This window comes from Mustela putorius, unplaced genomic scaffold, assembly GCF_011764305.1.
Source record: "Mustela putorius furo isolate JIRA1106 unplaced genomic scaffold, ASM1176430v1.1 tig00000382_pilon_pilon_pilon, whole genome shotgun sequence".
NCBI classification, from domain to species: Eukaryota; Metazoa; Chordata; class Mammalia; order Carnivora; family Mustelidae; genus Mustela; species Mustela putorius.
Window position 1 is genome coordinate 2,859,726 of NW_025421367.1, and position 19,065 is coordinate 2,878,790.

Genomic DNA, 19,065 nt, shown 5'->3' on the forward strand with positions numbered 1-19,065 from the left:
GTGTTAAGCAAAGAATTTGGCCTTTGTCTCAGTTCCTGGGAGGTAACCTCTAAACCCTTAGAATTTCCCAAGTGATAGGAGCGTCTTTATTATTCATGGGAAGATCCTGAGATCACACCTAACAGCCTACCCAGGTGGCTCCAGAAGGGCCCCTCTGGCTTCTCTGAAGCCCAACCTACAGGGAGGGAGAGGCCGAAATTTGAGCTCACTGCAGCCTCATTTGAGCCTGCAATGATTCAATCAACCCGGACTAAGCAATGAAGCCACAGTAACAACTCTGGACTTGGGTTGAGCTTCCCTGGATGAAAATACTATACACATCATCATGTATTGGGCTGGGAGAAGGTAATATCATTCTGTCCATGATTCTATGATGACTGGAGAGTAGAAGACTCCTCCTGGACTCTATTCTAGACATCCCTTCCTTTGACTGGTTCTAATTTGTATCCATTTCTTATAATAAATGTGAATATGGCTTTAATAACTTTCAGTAAGTTCTGAGCATCTTTCCAGTGAATTCTCTTGTGTTAGCAGGGGAACTGCCCCCCCCCCCCGTGTGTACTAAGATATCTCTAACATGAGACTCCTCTTCTAACACATGCTACTTAAAGAAATGAGAGTTTTGAAAAATCCAAAGTGGTGAAAATGTCCCCTTGAATGCACAGAATCATACCATCCCAATAATCTGGCCTACTTTAATAATATCCATTTATGTAATTTTACTCTAGGATCATAAAAGAATAGGTCTATGCACTGAAAGGTACATAAACAAGTTTTTTGGTAAACAAACACATGAACCCAATATTCAGATACAGCCTGAATTTGCTTGTGTTTAGTAAGGAAAGACTTGCCCAAAAGAAGAGTATCTGACTAAAAAGACTTCTTAACCTTACCACAAACCCCAAATCCCACTGGTTAGAAGTGAATGATCTTCAAGGAATAACTAAATAAGCCAAGGAGTTTGAGCAAATTTTTCTACTTTTATTAACAACAACAACAAAAAAAGCTGGAAAAATCAAACTTATCAGAATATTCTACTCAAACTACCACTGACTTTGTCTTATCCTCTACTGTGATCACTCTGAAAGAATAACAGTAACTTAGTAGGCTGGCCTCTAAAGGGTTGTGAGAAAGACATCAATGAATAATCCTTTGTGATTCATGTTGTTTATTTACTCCCAAATAAATGACATATTCTTCTTAAAGATGAAAGTCTGTCTGAGCAGTTACAAAGATATTTCACTAAAGGGGCAACAGAAAGTGAATAATTTTCTCATTAATAAAAATTAATGCAGGGCATGCCTGGCTGACTCAGTCTGAGAAGTATGCAACTCTTGATTTCAGAGTCGTCAGTTCTAGCCCCACGTTGGGTTTAGAGATTATTTAAATATTAAAAAAAAAAAAAGACAATGAAACCAAATATATATGCTAAATAAAGATTATTATCTAATAACATAAATTAAGCATCTTCACCCATGTGAAAATATTTGATATGTTTATCTCAATAAAAAAACTGACGAAGTTTTATTAAACTACCTATCTAAATTTATCACAATGATCTCACCAATCTTCACAGATACTTAACAACTTACCTTCCACATGCTACCTGGGTCACTCTAATTCCAGTGAGCTCAGTCACCAAACGGGGTCTTAACTCATTCTGTGTGGAATTGTGACCGAGTTGCCCGTGTTTTCCAGCACCAAAAGTAAACACCTGCCCATCCTAAAGAAAAAAAAGTATCAGATTCTAGAAAAATACAACAGTAATATTACTTAATAATAAAATATTACTGAATTCAGATATCACTGCATAATACAAAAGGGCTATTCACTGATACCTCATTGATGCCTCACTCAGGGGAGCCTGGGTAGCTCAGTCGGTTAAGCATCTGACTCTTGATTTCAGCTCAGGGTCATGATATCAAGCCCTACATTGAGCCATACACTCAGGAGTCTGCTTTTCTCCCTCTCTCTCTGCCCCTCCCCACCCTGCTCATGTGCACACTCTCTAAAATAATTAAGGAAATCTTTAAAAAAAAAAAAAAAAAGATCATCAAAGCAAAGCCCCAAATTATCAGGAGGACAATCCTACATGTGAGAAGTGACCCTTCTTCCCAGGGAAATACTAAGTGCCCAAATCCAGGGGTTTTGTGCTTTCCCCACTACAAAGTTCTTCCAGAATTACCATCGGAGAGACAAGGATACACGCACCTCTGTGAGCAGGGCAGTGTGAGAGCCACCACAAGCAAGAAATTCAACTTTCTGACTGTCCAGTGCTTCAACGAGGGAAGGAAATTCTTCACCTATGCAAGAAAAAGAAGCTGAAGTGATCAAAAGAGAACGCTGATTTGCACCCTGGAGTTCCGTGCTACTAGGAACATACCTGCACTGTCTCTCAGCTGGTGGTCACAGTTCCTAACACCTTCTGACAAGAAGGCCCACAGTGTTGGTACACTTATTCTGGCCTAAAACTGGGGGTGAGGCAGTGGTCAAAGGGCCACACACAGGAGAACACGTATGTGAAAGTGTCAAGCCACTTCCCAGAGCCCACTCTTTCTGTCAGCCTAACTTCATTAACTTCAATTGCAGCATATCTCGCATTTCCAATTCCCATCTAAAATTTAATGAACATAAAGATTCTCTTTTTTTCTTTTAAATCCTCTACTACAGTGTTCCTGCCCTATACTACCTCTCCTTTCTTTTCACAAGTTCCCTGTGAAAGCACTTAAAGGTTCAGCAAAAACAGTTTTAACTGCTCTTTATTCCTTTCTCTCCTTTGAATATTTTTCCATCACTGACTATGGTTTCTCCTGAGGGCCGTATCAGGGAAAGATGCAATGTATGACCACGAACCCAGGGGAAAACAGGTACATGACAACAACTGATAAAGCAGCAGTCTGCCACACCTGAAAACTCCAAGACTGTATTCAGGATCATAAGAAAGTTTGCAATCTGCTTTGTGGATGTAGTTCAATAACAGGAATAACAGGTTTTTTCCCCTTATCGGTGTATACAGATATAACTAATACCTTACAGACTAAGATTAGAATCTGTGAGTTGCTAAAGAGATCATTGGTATTCTTTTGTCCTAAAATGGAGTAGTAACAGACATTTATGTGCAAAGGCACTTTGGAGGTCATTTCATCCAAATGCATCACTTTATAGAAAAAGAAAATAAGGCCTAGAAAAAAGTTAAGTGACTCAGCCAGGCCCTGCCATTAGTTAACTGCAAAGTGGGAAGCAGAGACCAGGTATTCTGATCAGTGCAGTGCTCTTTCGCTTAGCCTACACAACCCTGACAGACATCTCTATCACAGCAACAACTTCCGCTATGCATGTCTCCTAGATTGCTTCTGCCCTGAAGACAGAAATAACCAGGAAAAAAAGCACCAATGACAGTGAAGATGTGAACCATTTTTGACAGGGAGGCTTGTGTTAAATTCATCTCTCATCTAAGAAATATATTTGATAATATGAACTTGAAAATACAGTTCCATACCGTCAGTGTGGCCCAGGCCTAGTTGCCCCAAATCATTTCTTCCCCATGAGTAAATGTTTCCAGACATGGATAAGGCCATGCTGTGGGCTTTTCCCGCAGAAATCTGAACCAAGGGGACTCCTGAAAGGTGCTCCACAAGCTGTGGTGTGGGGATTGAGGCAAATAGTCTTCCAATTCCAAGCTGGCCATGTAAATTCTGTCCCCATGCAAAGAGCTCACCACCTTGACATAAACAAACAAAATGCTGCCTTATTAAGTTTGAAGTACAGGAGACATTAACTTCGGGCATTATGTATGTTATCCATATTATACTATCAGTATCTTACATTCCACTTCCCAGGTCTGAGAGAAAAACCTGAAGCAATCTCCTCTTTAGCAGTAACAGTTATACTTCTTTACCTTCTGCTTCAAAGGGTAGAGTTTGTGTCCTTGCTTCTCCAAAAATTATCTTCCGAGAATGTGTCCAGTAAGAGCCCCTGAACATCCCCCTCTGCCCCACATCACTACATGATGGGCTTCTTTAATGTTCACGTCCCTTTCAAAAAATATACATGCGGAAAAACTAACCCTCAATGTGAGGGTATTAGGAGGTGGACCTTTGGAAGTTGACTAGGATTAGCTGAGATCATTAGGATGGAGCCCTCTAGAATGAGATTAGTGCCCTTATGAGAGATTCCAAAGAGTTCTCTTGCCCTCCCCACCATGTAAGAAGATGGGCCCTCCACACAGACACTGGACCTGCTGACACCCTGAATTGGACTTCTAGCCTCCAGAATTGGGAGAAAGAAATTTCCGCTGTTTAATTCAGCCAATCTATGGTATTTTTGTTATAGCAGCCCAAACCAACAAAGACCAGAAGAATGAAGCCACCTGAATATACTACAACCAAATTCAAAGAATGGGCCCATGAAAACCAAAACATTCTACATCTAAGAAAACAGAACCTAAAATTAAAGTTTTCCTTCTGTCCACCCACTCTGTTCACGTCCCTGAAGATTCTAAATAATGTATAATTTGAAATTACAGCACAGTATCTTCAAAGAGTCTGCATCTCCCTCTGTTAACTGAATACATGGAGTGTGCAGAAAAGTTCTGAAGTGTTTATCTAATGGAATTGACAATATATGAATCTCAAAAAATATATCAGAGAATTAACGCTTACTGAGCACCTCTTTGCAAGATACCATGCAGAATCTGGTGGGGGGGGGCAGAACTCTCCTTCAAAATAACACCACGAGCCTATCAGCCAGTAAGAATATAATGATGAGGGGCGCCTGGGTGGCTGGCTCAGTGGGTTAAGCCTCTGCCTTCAGCTCAGGTCATGGTCCCGGGGTCCTGGTATAGAGCCCCGCATCAGGCTCTGCTCAGCAGGGAGCCTGCTTCCCCCTCTCTCTCTGCCTGACTCTCTGCCTACTTGTGATCTCTCACTGTCAAATAAATAAATGTTAAAAAAAAAAAGAATATAATGATGAAATGATCAATTCTTTCTTGCCTCCCCAATTTTCATTCTTCCTAGATTATGATTTACCAGTATTAAACTCTGAATATCTCTTTTGCCGCAGTATCATAAGACCGTAGGCTTCTATTTTATTTTTATAACCTGAACAGGGTAGATACTCAAAACAAAATGTGTTCATGAACGGATAGTCAAACAATCAGGCCAATTTTTTCCAATGCAAGTTCATACTCTCAAACTTCAACAGGGCCCTCAACCCAAGTCAAAAGCTGAATTATTTACTTCCCTTTTATCTCAACTTCCTTTTAGTTTGTTTTGATCTGTCCTATGTATTTAAATTTTTTTTTCCTTGACCTTGAATTCCTATCTATCACCATCCTGTTATAATTATTCCTCCATGGTCAAGTTTCTTTAGGAAGTAATCTATATTCACTGTTTCAACTTCCCACCATTATGGTGTCTGATAAGAAGTAAGAAATATTAAAGGCTGGGAGAATCCCTGAATTCAAATGGTAATGTGGGAGCACATCAGAGGCCTGCAAACTGGCCACAAGAGCAGACCCAAGAGATTCTAAGTTCTCCTGTCATGGGAGATGAAGAAGTTCTTGGAAAAGGTAGGAAGGTTCTAGAAAAGGGTAGCCCAAACCTGGTGCTGTTTCCAGAATGATTTTGATTATTCAAAATATTTTCATTGTTTCCTATTTGAAAAATAAAAACACAGAACTGTTGAAATAAATCTCCAGGGTCAAGATGGAGCCATTCCTATCCAGGGTGCCATGTCAGCAAACTGACTTATATGTCCCTCTAAATGTTCTGCTTGGCCAGAAACAACATATATCCAACCAGTAAGCCAATCCTCAAACACCAGGCCAACTCTGGGCTGTATACTTATTTCCTCATTCCCTGTTCTTTCCAAATAAGGTTACATACACAACCCCAACCAATCATGCCCTAATATTGCACTGTGACTTCTAAGGCTCTATAAAAATTCTCATTCTTGCTGGAAATCCTCCCAGGAGAGTGCTCCATTGTTTGTGATACACTGTACTCCCAATCCATCAACTGTTGTCCTTGAATAACAAAGGGTATTCAAATTCCTTACTAAATTGTTTTAGTTTTGTCATTTGAAGAGTACAATGTAGGAACAGTAAATATGGAAACCTGAAGATTTTACACATCCAAAAATTCTCTTACTTTCTAACAAGTGCCTGGCTGGCTCAGTTGGTAGAGCATGTGACTCTTCATCGACTCTATCTCAGGGTTGTGAGTTCAAGTCCCATGTTGGGCCTAGAGCTTACTTTAAAAAAAACCAAAAAACAAAGAAGTGCCCTGAACTATATCAAATTCAAAACCATTATTCTTGTCTGTTACAAAGTGAAGCATATACATTCTACTCATTCTACATATACACACATTTATTCCCTCTAAAAAACAACAGTCCAGAAAGTACCTTTTGAAAGTGCAAGAGAATGATAATCTCCACATGTGATCTGAATTATACTTTTTTCTTGTAAAATGCACTGAAACCTGATGAGAGAAAATATATTTTATGTCAATCACTGTAATGGAAGTCACAACATCAATGTTATAATTAATTGTATTTCATTGGGACTGAAGCTCAAGGAAAAATTTAAATTTATTACTTTATATTGAGTACATCTAAAATTATAAAAAATACTACATGTGTTTTAGTTGGTGGTTTAAAAGGTAAATAATGTGCACTATATAATTATAATTAGAACGATCCTAAGTCTCTCTTGCAAACAATAATTGTATGATACAGGAATAATACAAAATGAAAATAAGTTCTAAGTCACAAGATCTACTAGGGAAAAGTCTCACAAATCATTCCATGATAATGTATTTTTCTCCTGCACTGAAAACTTTTATTTCTGATAATCTAACTCATAGGATTATTATGATGGATAAATGAATCAACGAATGTGCAAGTCCAATTTGGGGTGAGGCAGACCAACAATCATTTCTTTTAAATGTCAAAGCAACACATGATGTCTATGGACATAACGTGGTTGTATCTCACTGATGGAATTCACTGATCATTTCGGAATTGTTTACTTAAGAGCCACTATGTAAAAGCAGGAGACAAGGTTCATATAAAGTAATGTTTTCCTATAAAAATTGATTGCCATTTGAATAAATTTTAAGTAATTTTTAATAAAAGAAAAAAGTTCCCTTACCTTGCATGCTCTATGCTATAGTTGTATTCAAATGGTTTTCCATCTGAGGATAGAATCAGCATATGCTCTGCTCCTTGGTCCACAGAATGTATCTTCATTTTTTTCCCTAACTTAATGCATTCTGCAGAGCAAACCCAATCAGGAACCATCATCACTTAGGATATTACCCACTATTATTATTTATTTCATTAAAATATGTTTAAAACACTTGAAAAAAATTTCAACTAGACAACCTTTGGCTTAACATGAACCTCTCCTTAAAGAAAAATTCAAGAACAAAACCAGACAAATTAGGAATGACTGTTGTTTTAACCATAGATTTTTTTTTTTTCCAAATTGGGAAGGCACTGATTTATTCTTTGTTTTAAATTGAACATAGTTTTGGGGCACCAGGGTGGCTCAGTCAGCTAAACATCTCTCTTGAGTTCAGCTCAGGTCATACATGATCTCATGGTTGTGAGATGGAGGAGCGTGGAGCCTGCTTACATTTCCTTCTTTCCCTTTACTCCTGTCTCTCCTTCATATAAAAATTTTTTTAAAAATTCAATATAGTTTTTAAGTAACCAGTTAAAATATTTGCTTTTAGATTCCTGTTTAATAGTTTGAGATAGAGAAATTAAATTTGAAGAGATGAAAATGAAAAAGCCTATCAGAAAATATAACAGTATCTGGATGGCACTAACTTGTTTTAGAAGAAAATATATTGTGTATTTTGAAATATACTCTTTCCAAATACAAAACAAATAATAATAATAAAATTCTCCTAATTGCTCCATATAGGAGCCAAGTTCTATATTTTGTTTTGTTTTTTAATATATTTTTTTATTTATTCATTTGAGAGAGAGAAACCACTGGGGAGGCAGAGGGAGAGGGAGAAGCAGGCTACGTACTGAGCCAGCCAGGAGCCTGATGTGGGGCTGGATGGATCCCAGGACCTGCAGATGATGACCTGAGCCAAAGGCAGACGCTCAACCATCAGAGCCACCCAAGCACCCCCAAGTTCTATAATTTTAAAAGGAAGAATTGTAGTTGAGGACCAATTTTTTTTTAAGATTTTATTTGACAGAGAAAGACACAGCAAGAGACGGATCACCAGCAGGGGGAGTGCGAGAGGAAGATGGAGGCTTCGCGCTGAACAGGGAACTTGATGCGGGCCTCCATCCCAGGACCCTGGGATCAAGACCTGAGCTGAAGGCAGACGCTTAACCACTGAGTTACCCACGTGCCCCTGAGGACCAATTTTTAAGGAGACATGCTGTTAAAAAGAATTTTTATTGGCATTACTGCATATTTAGCCCTTCCTAAAAGTTAAGAGATTTTAAAAGTGTCCGCAGTTACCATTTACTCTTATCTCATTTAATTTGTTCACAAAAATTGGATATGGGGATTTGTTTTACTTCTCAGTTCTAACCAAACTGGGTTTATTCATGTAAAAATCTCAAAGCACAAACCTTATTAGAAATGCTTTAAGAACCAAAACAGTATGGTAATAAAGAAGAAATGGTTGAACAGACTAATATTTTTCAGATATCAGCATTTCCAATCAGTTGAAAAAAAAGTTACTCAAGGGCCAGGGAGGAAAAGGTTACTCATTAAAGGTAAAGGGACATCAGACTAACCATTTGGAGAAACAAATAAATCTAGATTCCCCTACATCCTAAAATCAAACTGATTTTCAAGTGCATCCCAAATTTTAACTTTAAAAATTAAAGCGTTAGGGGTGCCTGGGTTGCTCAGTGGGTTAAAGCCCCTGCCTTGGGCTCAGGTCATGATCCCAGGGTCCCGGGATCCAGCCCCGCATAGGGCTCTCTGCTTAGCAGGGAGCCTGCTTCCTCCTCTCTTTGCCTGCTTCTCTGCCTACTTGTGTTCTCTGTCAAATAAATAAATAAAATCTTAAAAAAAAAGAAAAATAAATAAAAGCGTTAAGGAGAGCCTGGGTGGCTCAGTTGGTTAAACCCCACACAGACCCTGGATTTCAACTCAGGTCTTGATCTCAGGGTTATGAGTTCAAGCCCCGCGTTGGGCTCCACCGAGCCTACTTCAAAAAATAAGTAAAAGCTGGGGTGCCTGGGTGTCTCAGTGGGTTAAGCTTCTAAAATTGGCTCAGGTCATGATCTCAGGGTCCTCTAATAGAGCCCCGAATCAGGTTCTCTGCTCAGCAGGGAGGCTGCTCCCCCCCACCCCCACCCCCCGCCTGCCTCTCTGCCTACTTGTGATCTCTCTCGGTCAAATAAATAAACAAAATCTTAAAAAAAAAAAAAAAAAAAGGTAAAAGCTTAGAATTGCTAATAAAATGGGTACATGAAAAAACAAGAACAACAACAAACCTGAGTATGGATAGCTGTAACACAAAATCCTTAAGTCTTAACAGGAAAGATCGATGAAGGAAGACTATAAAGTAACAGCAACTAAAACATCACAACGTCTATGCTATTCTTACTCAATATTCAAATAACGCTTCAAACAAATAAGAAAAAGATTAACAACTCAATTTTTTAAAAGCGTTTAAGATATGAACAAGCAGTTCACCAAAAAAGTTATGCAAATGATTAATAGAAAAAGGAAGAGATGCTCGACTTTCTTCACTCAACGGGGGCGAAATTTCCAAGATTAAGAATGTGGCCCTTCGCTTTCCTCCACCATTAAAATCGGAACCACAGCTCCTGACCTCATCGACGGAGATTACTACCACCTCGGCCAAGGGCAACTGCAGGCGTTCTTTAAATCGTTTGCATATATATGATATTGTCGTTGAGAACAATAAAACTATTATTCTCCTAAGGCTCACAAAATCGGAGCCGCTGTGTTCCCCACAGCAGCGAGCGAAAAGCAAACTTCGACAGAAACCAACGCCAGAGGAGGGCTGGCCGCGAAGATGCAGCGTGCACGCGCTCTCCGTCCGCGCGGGAGACTTGCAGAGCGCGCGACCCAGCCCTCGCCACCGTCCTGCAAAATCCGCGCCAAACGGGAAAGCGGATAAGGGAGCGCTCAGACACTCGCACGCGCGAAATTCAAAAGCCACCCGGCCCGGCGCCTTTCTGAGGCCACCGGTGACCGCGGCAGCGTCGGGTCCCCTTCGGGGCTTCCCTTCGCGTTTAGAGAAGGCCCGCCACACCCACCCTCGGGCAGCTCCGCCAGCGCTGCTCTGGGGGCCCCCGGCCGCCCACCCTCACACCCCCAGCCCGAGATAGAAGGGCCCTGGGGGCACCGGCCCGCCCACTCACTCGGCTTCTTGGCGCCGTCGCTCCCCGCCGGCAGCTGGTGAACCTCGACGCCGGCCCCTCCGCGCTCCAACACCACGAGGCGCCCGCGCGTGCAGCACATCTGTCGCGTCGCCTCGGTCCTTTGGGGCAGCGCTCTGCGGAGGCCGGCGGCGCTGGGGAAGAGCCAGAGCTGAGTGCCCGGCGGCTCGGCGGAGCGCCGCGGCGCTGCGGGTCGCGACGGCGGGTCCGGCCCGGGAACCGGGCGCACGCCGCCGCGAGCCCTCCTTCGCGGCCTCTGCTCCATCGCGGCTTTCCCGGGCTCCACCGCCGCGCGTCTGCTCTCCGGGTCTCGGAGGAGACGGAGCCCCCGAGAAAACCGCCCGCGGCGTCGCGGTGCTCAGCCGGAGCTAGCGGACCGCGCAGTGGCGTCGAGGAACCGCAGCCTCGCCTGCTCCGCCCCCGCTCAGACGCCGGGCTCGCAACGTGCTGTTTGGGGGCGGAGCCCGCAGCGCCGGGAAGAAACGAAACCGTCGCTCTGGTTCGGGGGCGGGATAGAGAAGGAAAGGGAAAGGGAAACTCACGGAGGGCTTGGAAGGCTGCCAGAGGACGCAGGGTGCTGGCGGACGACGGGATGGGTGGGCAGGGCTGAGCGGACGTCCCCGGGCTCGCAGGGGCCCCTAGAACGCCTGGACCCGGTCTCCTGGGAAGAAACACTGCAGCTCCGCTAGGAGGAGCACTGACACAGCCGACCTGCCGAATTTCCAGGAACCACTGTGGCGAGGAAAGCGGCTCCGCTCAGCCTTCGGTCTGGGGCTCCGCCAGTCGGCCGCGAGGAGACTGAAGTCGAGAGCCGCGCGGCGGGTCCCTCCGCGCGCGCCGCGGTGCCTGGCAACCGCGGAGGCGCTTTCTGTCAGCACCGTTTGCCTTTTCGAGAATCTCTTACACAGGGAGTCAGCCCTGCGCGGTCTTTGGTTTTTTTCCTCCGCTGAGCTTCATGCTGTGGAGGTTAATCCCGCGTTTCGTCAGTATTTGGTCAGTCAGTAGTGATTGTTGGTTGGTAGTTCGGCAGAGGGGTAGCAGTTTGTCCATTCACTGATCCACGGACATTTCCGTTCTTTCCAGTGAATAGAGGGGCTAGGACTTGTGAGCATGGCTTGGGGCGGATATCTGTTTTCTTGTCTTAGGAGTAAATACCTAAAAATGGAACTGCTGTATCGTATGGGAAATGCATGCATGCATATGATACAAGAAACTACCAAACCTTTCCAAACTGCCGTTTTGCATTCCCTCCGGCAATTTATGGGAGTGCCAGTCCCTCCCTCTCTATCCTCGACATTTGGTATTTTCAGTCTTTTTAATTATAGCAGTTGCAGTCGTCTATACGCGTATCTTTTGGGTTTTTTTTTTTTTTAAGGATTTTATATTTATTTGAAAGATTCAGCGAGAGAAGGAACACAAGCAGGGGGAGTGGGAGAAAGAGAAGCAGGCACCCCCCCCTGAGCAGGGAACCCGATATGGGGCTCAGCGGACCCTGGGATCATGACCTGAGCCAAAGGCGGACGCGGAATGACTGAGCCACCCAGATGACCCTCTATCTGTGTATCTTACTATGGTTTTCATTTCCATTTCCCTAATGCTTAATGATGTTGAAGCATCTTTTCATATGCTTATTAAGGCTAACCTCTGTCTTTTCCTTGGTGAAGCGTCTATTCACATATGCCATTAATTTGCTTATTATCTCAAAGTTCTTTTCATTTATTACAATACCTTGTGTTATATCTCGTCCTTCATTAGATATGTTTTTCAAATATTTTCTACCAATCTGTGGCTTGTTTTAAAATGTTATGAAGTGTCTTTTGAAGAGCTGAAAGTTTTAATTTTAATGTAATTTATCCATTTTTTTCTTTTACATAGTTAATGCCTTTCTTTTCTTTTTTTCTTTTGTCTTAGGAAATCTTTGCTTAACCCGAGGTTACAGAGATTTTCTTATATGTTATCGTCTACAAGTTTTACAGTTTTAGGTCTTTGTTACATTTCAGATGAATTATTCTTTCTGGCATGAGGAAAGGCTAGAGGTTCATTTTTGTCCTGATTTCCCATTGTTCTACCTAGCCATTCCCCCATTGAATTGCCTTAGCATCTTTGTCAAAACTCTGTTGGCTATGCGCAATTGAGTTTATCTCTGGACTAAATTTACTGTGTCCCCTTGATCTATATTTTTATTTATACTCTAAGACCACACTGCCTTGATTACTGTAGATTATAATTAAGTCTCAAAATCACTTCATTCAAATGCCCACCATTGTCCTTTCTTCAGTGTTGTTTTGGGTGTTATATTTATTTGTTTGTTTTGGCTATTTTAGGTCCTTCCCATTTTCATATATATTTCAGGATAAGTTCATCGATATCTACAAAATGGACTGCAGGGACCTTGAGATTGCACTAAATTAAATCAGTTTGGGAACTGATTTAATTATCAGTGTGTCAAACTGAATAAGTCCGTTTGACACACTGATAATATTGACTCTTGGGTCCATGAGCATATCTCTCCTCATCAATTTCTTTTTTAAGATTGGTTTATTTATTTGAGAGAGAGAGAACTGTGTGCCCACACATGTGGCGCTGGCTGGCATTGAGAGTCTCAGGCCGGCTCTGGAGGTCACAACCAGAGCCAAAACAAGAGTCTGAGGCTTAACCCACTGCAGCACTAGGTGCCCTTCCCCGTTAATTTAAAGCTGTTTTTAATGTCTTTCAGCAATATTTTCTGCGTTTTACTGTATAGTGTAACATGTTTTGTTAAATTTATCCTTAAGTATTTATCTTTTTATAAGTAGTTCTTAAAATTTCAATTTATGATTGTTGTTAATATATGTAAGTACTTAATTTTTATATATTGACCTTGAATCCTGAGACTTTTCTGTATTTACTTAACAGTTTTAATAGGTTTTGGTTTGGTTCGGTTGGTATTAGATCTGTTAGGATCTTCTGCAGATAACGATATAGTCTATAAATAAGATAGTATTACTTTTTCCTTTCCAATCATTATGACTTTTCTTTTTTCTTTGCCCTCTTACATGGAATATACCTCTAGTACAATGTTGTATAAGAAGTGATGAGAAGCACCCTTTCCTTGTTAATAGTTTTGGAAGGCATTTAGTCTCTTACCATTGAATGTAAGGTTAGCTCTTTGCAGGTTCTATCAAGTTGAGAAAGTTTCCTTCTGGTTCTAATTTGCTAAGAATATCATACATAAGTGGCTATTGTAATTGGTCAAAAAATTTTTCTGCCTTTATTGAGGTAATTATATGGTTTTTATCCTTTTTATATTTTGTTGGATATGTTTGATATGTGAAAATCTTAGAAAGTTTTTTTTTGTGTTTCTGTTCATGAGAGATATTTGTAGTTTTCTTTTCCTGTAATGTCTTTGTCTGACATTACATGAGAGGTTTTGACATGAGAGTAATACCAACATTGTACTTAATTGGGCGGTGTTTCCTCTTACTCTGTTTTCTTTTTTCTTTCTAAAAAGATCTTATTTTTAAGTCATCTCTATTCCCAACTTGGGGCTCAAACTCTTAACTCCCAGATCAAGAGTTGCATGCTCTTCTGACACTCCTCCTCCGTTTTCTGAAAGAGTATGTGAAGAACTACTATAGTAGGGGCACCTGGGTGGTTCAATCTGCTAGCGTCTGTCTTCTGCTCAGGTCATGATCCCAGCATCCTGGAATCTAGCCTGCATAGGCTCCCTGCTCAGCGAGGACTCTGCTTCTCCCTCTTTCTCAGCCACTCTCCCCACTCATTCTCTCGCTCTCTCATTGTCTCTCTCAAGTAAATATATAAAATCTTTAAAAGAAGAAAAGAATTGCTGCGCTGTCTTCCCTAAATATTTAGTATAGCTCATCCATTTGCATTAGAAAAATTTATGTTGGAGTTGAAAGTCCTGAAAAATACAACCTAAAAGTCAAGTGCCTAGGGATCCCTGAGATTTAGAGGTTACCTTTTCCCTTAAAATTCAAAGAGAATACATCGGGGCCCCCATTCCATTTATTAGAGAAACCAGACATGTCCAAAATAAATCTGAAGATTCACTGGGGCTTGTGTTTCTAAGGACCACCCCACATACTAGTGTCCGTAGTAAATTCTCTCTGTTCTATCTATCCTCTGGCGATCCTCCCCTCTTTCCACATCACCACCCTGACATGGACTACACCCCATGGTGTTTCCTTTCCAAAAGTGCCATTGATATATGACATCATCTCTGTATGGTTTGCCATTACAACAGGCATTTATAGAACAGATTACAGTTTAAAATGTAATATAAGATAGAACTAGTGTACAAAATTCATTGGCCATTTACAGTCATATTTCTCTTTCTCCTTTAATTCATTCCATAGCCATCTTGCTAAGACATATTTCATGTCCTTCATTCTCTCCAACTACCAATAGATAGGAGTTCCTGGTTGGGGTTAGAGTTTAGCCAAAATAATGATACATGCATTTCGAATATTCTTGGAACACAGTATTGAGCATAAGTAATTCTTCAATGAATTAATGAATCCTTTAACATTTAGATTTTTCAAATAAATTACTCAGCAGTTGGCTAAAATAAAAATTCTGGAGACATGCTAGAATATAAAATATACATTTACATGCCTTTTACTTTTTCAAACTTAAGCATATCTTTCATATTTACAGACAATGTGTTTATTAGATTTACAATATTTTAAAAAATATGTTAGCAGGGCACCTGGGTGACTCAATGGTTTAAGTTTCTGCCTTCGGCTCAGGTCATGATCTCAGGGTCCTGGGATCAAGCCCCGCATCCAACTCTTTGCTGAGCAGGGAGCCTGCTTCCCTCCACCCCACCTCTCTGCCTGACTCTGCCTACTTGTGATCCCTGTCTGTCAGATAAATAAATAAAATCTTTTTTAAAAAATCTATTAGCTTTTAATATTGTTTATTTTTAAATGATAATTATTGTTCAGGAATAATTTGGTAAAAAAACAAACATTCTGATAACAAATTTAGGGATCAAGAAATGTTGATTCATTTTTAAAAATCACTTTTTTTAATCCTTCTTGATTCATCATTTTATTGTTTATCCCAACATTTGTCAACTAATTCTACCTAAAACTTGTCAACACTTTGTGCTACTTAGACCTAAGGAAGAACAAAAGAGTTGAAGGATGAGGGCTTAAGGCTCTGAGGCCTCACTGAAACTCGAAGGATCACTGTTGCTCTGTGACTTGGACAGAGACAAATCCTCTGCTGCTGTTGATGGCTACTTGAAGGGCTTCCTCCACTTTTTCCATTGTAGAATATTTAGGAAAGTCCAGAATACTGTGACAGGTCAGCGCTCTTGGGTAATCTGTTTCACGGAAAGTTTCAGGACAGCGAAATATGATTCCCATTTGCTGTTTGCCTCTTACAGGCAGTCTGTCATTTCCCCTAAGAAAAACTAGAAAGGAATAAATTTTGGTTAAGATATTTCATAGAAAGAGCAAAACGTAAAATGAAAGGAAAGAAATTAATCACTTCATTCAATAGATACCACTGAGTACCCTTGTGTAGAGAGAGCCACATAGGGCCATGTAGAACATAGAAAAATTATGACATCTGGTCTTTGTCCTCAGTGAGTTTCCCTCAGTGAGGGAAAATCGCATACATGAGAAGAGCAAGATACATGGAAGTTTAATTTAGCTCAGCTAGGAAGGCTGAGGTGAAGAGGCACTGAGACTGACGGGCAGTACCCAGCTGGGTGAGCAGGGAGACTACAGGGGTCACATCTGGCTAGTTAGTTCTCCAGGAAAGGCAGAGGGAGAAAGCCCAAGAAAAAGTCAGAAGTATGAGGATGTAAGTAAACGCACTGAATGCACAGACAGTGGAATCAATGGGCTGAAGCAAGTTTCCCTCATTAAGAGAGATTAGACAGGGATTGTGGAGAAGTAGTTTAGGTTTGTGAAGTTAGAATTGTCCTCCGATGTCCTCAAGAGCAACAAAAATAGCAAAAAGATATATATCTACAGAATGACTGAGAAATTGGAAGGGAAACCTTAGGGTTCCCACCAAGAGAAGTTCTCGTATCACAAGCCACAGTTTATTGATTCAGAGCCTTGGCTTTGGATCAGCCTAGTGGGTTCAGAGTCTGTTTCTCACACTTGCCGGCTGTCTGAATATAGGCAAACTACTAAACGCATCAAGCCTCTTTTCCTCAGATCTGAAATGAGGAAAAAAAATAAGTACCATACCTCAAAACATGGCTATGAGGATAAAGGGAGGTGACAGATAGGAAGTGGTCAGTACAATGCTTGACACAGAGTTAAGCACAAAATAAAGGCACTGGTATTATCATCAGTGGAATTGCTACTAGTATTATTTTTAAAATAGTATTAGAAAAATATACATAGTCCTAATTCCATAGGACTTTGAGAAATAAAGATAAGAATGTGAGAGTGAAGGCTTGATTAGAAGGCAACTAGTAATATTTATTATTATATTTTTCAATGGGAAACCAGGCGTATATAAGAGAAAGAACATTGATCTAGGAAGCCTGGCTTTGCTATAAACACATATGACCCACAATTAAGAATGACTTCATGGGGGCACCTGGGTGGCTCAGTGGGTTAAAGCCTCTGCCTTCGGCTCAGGTCATGATCCCAGAGTCCTGGGATCAAGCCCCGCATCGGGCTCTCTGCTCAGCGGGGAACCTACTTCTTCCCAACTCTCTCTGCCTGCCTCTCGGCCTACTTTGATCTCTCTCAAATAAATAAATAAAATCTTAAAAAAAAAAAAAAGATGACTTAAAAAAAAATAATGACTTTGTGGTGGGGTGCCTGACTGGCTCAGTCGGAAGAGCATGCTAGTCTTGATCTCGGGGTGATAAGTTTTTTTTTTTTTTTTAAAGATTTCATTTTTTTATTTGACAGACAGAGATGACAAGTAGGCAGAGAGGCAGGCAGAGAGAGAGGAGGAAGCAGGCTCCCCAGCGAGTCGAGAGCCCGATGCAAGATTCGATCCCAGGACCCTGAGATCATGACCTGAGCCCAAGGCAGAGGCTTTAACCCACTGAGCCACACAGGCGCCCTTGGGATGATAAGTTTAAGCCTTATGTTGGGTGTAGAGATTACTTAAATAAATTAATTAATTAAATAAAACATTTAATAATGACTTCATGGCAAATATTCATCTTTTAAAAAGATATGTAATTATAAATCCATCTATTAGTAATACTTACAGAGGAATTTTCTCTTTTCCTCCAGAGTTAATTTGTGGAAAGCTTTCCAAAACATCAGTATAGTTGGATGTGATTTGTGGTATCCTTGATCATATTGTGAATTCTTGAGAAATAGAGGAAGAAAAATGGATTTTAGGGGGAATATATAGAAGTTGTTTGGAAGAAGTGGGGGGACTTTGGTTATCACCAACCTCTTCAAACTGCTTCCAGTCATAATCAGTATTTCCAACCACTGCTGCCATCAGTTCTTCGGGCTGGAAAAGTTTAACAAGTATTTCCTTGTCACAGACTTTATAAAATCCTCTCTGAAATTCCTCATAAACTGCCTTTACAGAGATGTTAAAAATGTAATCAATGCATGCAGAAACATAATCTTTCCTTGTGGGAAGAAAAAAAAAGCCAATTACATATTTCACCACTGACTAAAATATTCTCTATTTTGCCCTTTTAACAATTTCTATTAAGAAAGAAAAGTAAATTATTCAGAGGGAAGTAAAATCCTGTGGTCAGCTGAAGGAAGACACCCTGAAGTGTGTAGCAGAAGGACAAAGACTTTGTTTTGCTGCTCTTTCCCTCCGAGAGAGATATACTTTTAAAACAGTCATCTGTACATGTCATTCTCTGGCTTAAAATCTTTCAAAGGCTTTCTTTCCATTGCCCTTAGAGTAAATTCCAAACTTTTGGATCTGACTACTGCCTGACACAGCAGCCTCTTCCCACTTGGCATTTGAATCTTTGACCTTTGATAGTTGCAGGGTGGGGGGCTCCCGTCTTTATCTTAGAGTTGGGGCCACAGCATGCACTGCTCCCTCGTTACATGCTGACTTCTGTCAACCATCAGAGAGGTCCATAGCAACAGGACAGGTTCTCAGGGTTGGTCCACTGTTCCTCTCTCCCTCCTCTCTCACATCATGTGTCACCGTGTGGAAATCATTTCTGCAAAAGTCTGTCTCCCGGGGCGCCTGGGTGGCTCAGTGGGTTAAGCCTCTGCTTTCGGCTTGGGTCATGATCTCAGGGTCCTGGGATCAAGCCCCACATCGGGCTCTCTGCTCAGCAGGGAGCCTGCTTCCCCCTCTCTCTGCCTGCCTCTCTGCCTACCTGTGATCTTTCTCTCTGTCAAATAAATAAATAACATCTTAAAAAAAAAAAGAAAGTCTGTCTCCCACCTCCTCCCCCCACCCTGATGAATTTCCTGACGGCAGGAAGAAGGTATGTCCACCTGACAGCGACCAGAAACATGGAAGTCTCCCACCCTTTGAGCAGCTTCAGGGACTGCCCTAGCGGAGTGTCCTATCTGACTGCCTTCTGCCATCCCCTGGAACCAGTAAATGGTAAATGCTGGTAAATGGTTAACAACCAGTTCTCTAGAGAGAAGAAAATGGTAGGGAACCCTTATTTGCAGCATTTGCCAGTTTTGTGGTGTAAATATTCCCACCATGGCTGATTTCATGCTACTAATACCTCAATAATAAACT

At 41.2% G+C, this 19,065-nt stretch overlaps 2 protein-coding genes across 9 annotated transcripts in view; both read right to left on the reverse strand.

Moving 5' to 3' along the window:
• HERC5 (HECT and RLD domain containing E3 ubiquitin protein ligase 5) overlaps positions 1 to 11,224 on the reverse strand; it is a 41,820-nt gene extending 30,596 nt beyond the window's left edge. Inside the window, exons 1-6 of one of the 2 annotated variants that reach the window (XM_045079379.1) lie at positions 10,378 to 11,224; positions 7,154 to 7,274; positions 6,406 to 6,482; positions 3,500 to 3,721; positions 2,212 to 2,303; positions 1,593 to 1,723 (exon numbers count right to left, since the gene is read on the reverse strand). In XM_045079379.1, the coding sequence (XP_044935314.1) occupies positions 1,593 to 1,723; positions 2,212 to 2,303; positions 3,500 to 3,721; positions 6,406 to 6,482; positions 7,154 to 7,274; positions 10,378 to 10,660 (926 nt within the window). In that variant the 5' untranslated portion in view covers positions 10,661 to 11,224. The remainder of the gene's footprint in view (positions 1 to 1,592; positions 1,724 to 2,211; positions 2,304 to 3,499; positions 3,722 to 6,405; positions 6,483 to 7,153; positions 7,275 to 10,377) is intronic. The other variant, XM_045079378.1, reaches the window with a different exon arrangement.
• A 4,173-nt stretch (positions 11,225 to 15,397) lies between these two features.
• The window catches only part of HERC6 (HECT and RLD domain containing E3 ubiquitin protein ligase family member 6), a 61,033-nt gene continuing 57,365 nt past the window's right edge, over positions 15,398 to 19,065 (reverse strand). For 4 of the 7 annotated variants that reach the window (XM_004756091.3, XM_013058050.2, XM_013058049.2 and 1 more), the window contains 3 exons: positions 17,782 to 17,968; positions 17,591 to 17,693; positions 15,398 to 15,814 (listed from right to left, as the gene is read on the reverse strand). In XM_004756091.3, coding sequence (XP_004756148.2) covers positions 15,585 to 15,814; positions 17,591 to 17,693; positions 17,782 to 17,968 — 520 coding nt within the window. In that variant the 3' untranslated portion in view covers positions 15,398 to 15,584. Of the gene's footprint in view, positions 15,815 to 17,590; positions 17,694 to 17,781; positions 17,969 to 19,065 lie in introns of those variants that run through there. The other 3 variants (XR_001180059.2, XR_006606557.1, XM_045079380.1) reach the window with 3 other exon arrangements.